The following is a 3882-nucleotide window of genomic DNA, read 5'->3' as shown; positions in this document are numbered from 1 at the left end:
GAAGACTTTGTGGACTGGTGTTGGGTTAATGGGTTAATGTTGGACTTGTGGGCTTGGGCAGCATTGGGTTGGGATGTTTTCATGATGCACCTTTTCTTTACATAAAACTCTCTCTCATACATGAGTCGTCATGGATTTGTTTCTCCAAAGTACCCAGACTAATACAACCAGTAACATGTGATTTAATCTCTAACTCTTATAAATCTTAACTCATTGCCACAGAGTTGGTTCTGATTCAGAGCGACTCTACAGCACAGAGTAGAACAGAAGCAGACCACCACATCTTTCTCCCCCAGAGTGGCTGGTGGGTTTAAACTGCAGACCTTTGAGTTAGCAGCCAAGTGCACAAGTACTGTGCCACAAATTAACTCCTGATCCTCTCAAATAAAGCCAAACGAGAAGAATTCAATTCTTAACGTCTGACTCAGCCACAAAGTGAAAGACAATTTAAGACAATACCAAGATGTAGCTGAAACAATACCTTATTGGAAGCTCCAATATAACACGTCACATCATTTTACTGAGCTCTAGGAGTAGCAAATCTGCCTGTAGTGATTATAACTAAGCTATCAGAGGAAAACAAGTCTCACTAATAACTCTTTAGAGCCTTTTTATACTCAAATACTTTTAAAGCATATGCTTTGTTTTCCAGTCTAAGTATGTAAGTTAATATTTATTTAAATCCAAATATGTGAAAAGATCATATAACTAGAATTTTCAGGCATTGCACTTTCTTTTAGCAAGCATGAAGCACCTATAAGCAATTGGTTAGCAGGGATTTGTTGAAAAATGAAACTTCAAAAAAAAAAAAAAAAGAAAAATAAAACTTCTAGGGAGTCAATCTATGGATCCTGTGAAACATAAGGAGGTCACTCCATGATAGGACAAAGTAGTCAGTCTTTCTATATAACATCAACAATAACAATGATTTAAAAAAAGTTTTATTATCACTTCATCCATGTCATAAATTTAATAATTCAATCATATAAAGAAGAGCTGTACAATCATCACCAGTCAATTGTAGAACATTTTCTTTTTCATTGTACTCAGTGTTATTCATGTAATCGTATTTTTTTTGTAATTGCATTTTTTAAACTATGGCAAAAATATATACAACAAAACATTCTCTAATTCCACATATAATGATTTTAAATGTTAACTTTTTCCTATATTTTCAATTAATTAGATTAACAGAAGAGCCCTACCTTCAAGTTTATAAAGATACCAAGCATTTACAATTAACTACAACAAAGTTCCCCTTTGAGGTAGCGAAAAAAAATTGTGAAATTGTTCACTACCGATTAGTAAGTAAGCACAGGTCAATGCTAACCTTGTTTAGTAGGTACTCTGACAGTGATAAACCCACATGAGGTTGGTCACCTAATGTGCTATGTCGTGTCATAAAAAATGACATCTGGGCTTGCTTTCTATTTTACTTCCTAATCATCAAGGATCTGGACATGGAAGAAGTATGAATTCATTAGGTCCCCTGACAGTTGTGGAAAGGGGACAGGGTTCAAAGCCAAGGTTCCAATGTTTGAATTCCTTTTTTGGCTGTTCCTTAACTTTTTAATGTGAACTGGATGTTTACAGAGCAAATCAGTTTTCCATTCAACAATTTACACACATTTTGTTTTCTCTCATTTATTGCAATTTCCACAATACAAAATCACGTATTTCACTTTCTTCGTGTTTTCTGTTTCCATACATCCCCCATTTTCTCCCCCTCTGAATTCTGTCCTTGGGCACATGCTGCCCTTTTGAACTCAAGTGGCTGAGCATTTTAAGACTTGTATACTGGAAGGAACCGTGGCGGCCTACAGGTTATGTATTAGGGGCTGAGATTTGCAAGGTCAGCAGCTCAAAATCACCAAGGCTCCTTGGGAGAAAGACAGGGATCTCTACAGGACTAGTATACACGTCTATGCAATGAACTTCAACTTTGGATTCCCGCCCTTGCATTAGCAGTTCTACCTAGAACTCATTCCTGCCTTAGGGATTGCAGTAGTTGTCCGGCTTACCTGCCAGTGGCCCTGGCGAACAGTGCTGAAGAGGGGCACTGCTCCTCGGCGATTTGGCTGGGCGACTGCTGCTCCTTGTTCCAAGAGTAGGCGGCACACCTCCAGTTTGCCCCTCCCTGCTGCAGCTGTCAGGGCTACGGAGAAAGAATACAGATTGAGGATAGGCGATTCTTGGCCTCACCAGTCTTAATGTTATACATGACAGTACATCTGTGTTTGACTAATGTTACTTTTACTCCATCTACAAGAATAATGATTTTAGCATTTTTCTCCGTAAAGGAAATTTTAAAAGAAAAAATTAAGAAAAATATTTAAGTGGACTTATAATAGATTGTGATATTATAATAAGAAATTTACTGAAATATCAACTGTTGGCCAAACTCACTTGCTTTTATTTTTCCTATTTACACTCTCTTCTCTGCTTTTGGCCTGCCTCTTTTCCTAGCTTCACACCTCTACTGATTGCTGCATGGGGGGATCCGGAGAGAAGGGTCTTTGTAGAAATATGCTTATCCATGACCATGTCTACCCTCGGGGCCTAAAACCTAGAGAACCAGAATCAAGAATTTCAGCCCTCAGGTTCTTGTGCCAGTTTTCATTCTTTCCTTCCGCATTACTTCAGAGAGAGGTTTCTAGTAAGTGTGACAGGTACTTTTCTTCTTAATATACAATAATGGAATCAGAGACATAAAATTGCTATCATAAGCATAAGGGACATAGTAGGATGAAACAGTCTTCTTTTTGTGTAATTGTTTATGATCTTTGATGCAGTAGAGATTCTAGCATGCCTATTTATCCTCTGAGTACCATTTCAATAGTAGAAAGAGGAACAAACATTATAATGAGTTCATATATTTGAATAAATGTATTTGTTTTATTTGACTAGGGGACTTCAAATACATAGGATGCTTTTTAAAAATAATGGATGGGGGTAAGAGGAATGGAAAGCATTGTTTTAAGATAGCAGAAATTATGCTTCATTTAAAAGAAAAAGGATAGAGAATTTCTTTTTCCAAACTGACTTGGATAACAGATGTGGCAGAATATTGTAGTCATCTTCTCCAGTGACAAATCAGAAAATGGTAATATTTGACAGGTGAAAATGCTGTAATCTAACCAGGAAAGCACTGAAATTCAGACCTAATGATCACTTGTAATTTTTTCAATTTAAGTGTAAATTTTGGCCTTTGAGCTGACCAGATTTAACCACAACTGACTCATAAGCAAAACCCAAACTACCTGTAATTTCCATTAAGATGAGCCTTTTAATATTCTTTTCTTTACTCAAGGATAAAAAGGGCTTAAAACAGAACAATTTTAGAAAATATATTCACTCTTAAAATAGATCTATCTATGGCTGTCTTCTAAGTCTTTTTGGTTTTATTTTGGAACTTTTAACATCCACTTTTTATTTATGTCCAGTTCCTTAGAAGAGTGATGAAGCTTGGCTCTATCTGAGGTGAAGAGTTCTTTCCAAGTCCTGGATAGATGAATATAGGTGTTAGTGTGTATAAATGTTTATTTAATAAAGACATTTTGTCTCTTTTCCCTTAAGTCCAAGTGATTGTCCCTGTTTGCCAAGTTCATATTTCTGACATTTCAGGAACAACAACAACAAAACCCAAACACTTTAGTTCTGTATATGGGTCAGAAAACAAGAGTAGCTTCAGAAAATGACTGGGTTAGAAACTCATCAAGACTTATAAATGTCTTTTTTTCTTTCTTTCATCTTATTACAAAACAAATCATTTGGAAAATTTCTAACACTATGTTTCAACCCCACTTAAAATAGCTAATAGCCCCTCACTGACCCATGGCCCTGCGGGGGACAACACCAGTGACACAGTGTGGGAATTGCACC

General features: G+C 36.6%; 1 protein-coding gene across 7 annotated transcripts in view; it reads right to left on the bottom strand.

Annotated features, from left to right (window-relative positions):
- TANC2 (tetratricopeptide repeat, ankyrin repeat and coiled-coil containing 2) overlaps nt 1-3882 on the bottom strand; it is a 333029-nt gene that overhangs the window by 29627 nt on the left and 299520 nt on the right. For all 7 annotated transcript variants that reach the window (XM_045299320.1, XM_045299321.1, XM_045299323.1 and 4 more), the window contains one exon: nt 2022-2155. In XM_045299320.1, the coding sequence (XP_045155255.1) occupies nt 2022-2155 (134 nt within the window). The remainder of the gene's footprint in view (nt 1-2021; nt 2156-3882) is intronic.

The sequence above is a fragment of the Echinops telfairi genome, unplaced genomic scaffold (assembly GCF_000313985.2).
Source record: "Echinops telfairi isolate 266 unplaced genomic scaffold, ASM31398v2 ScPeMD7_7458;HRSCAF=8496, whole genome shotgun sequence".
Lineage (NCBI taxonomy): Eukaryota > Metazoa > Chordata > Mammalia > Afrosoricida > Tenrecidae > Echinops > Echinops telfairi.
The sequence above is the reverse complement of the archived record's forward strand: the minus strand, read 5'-3'. Positions and strand labels throughout refer to the sequence as shown.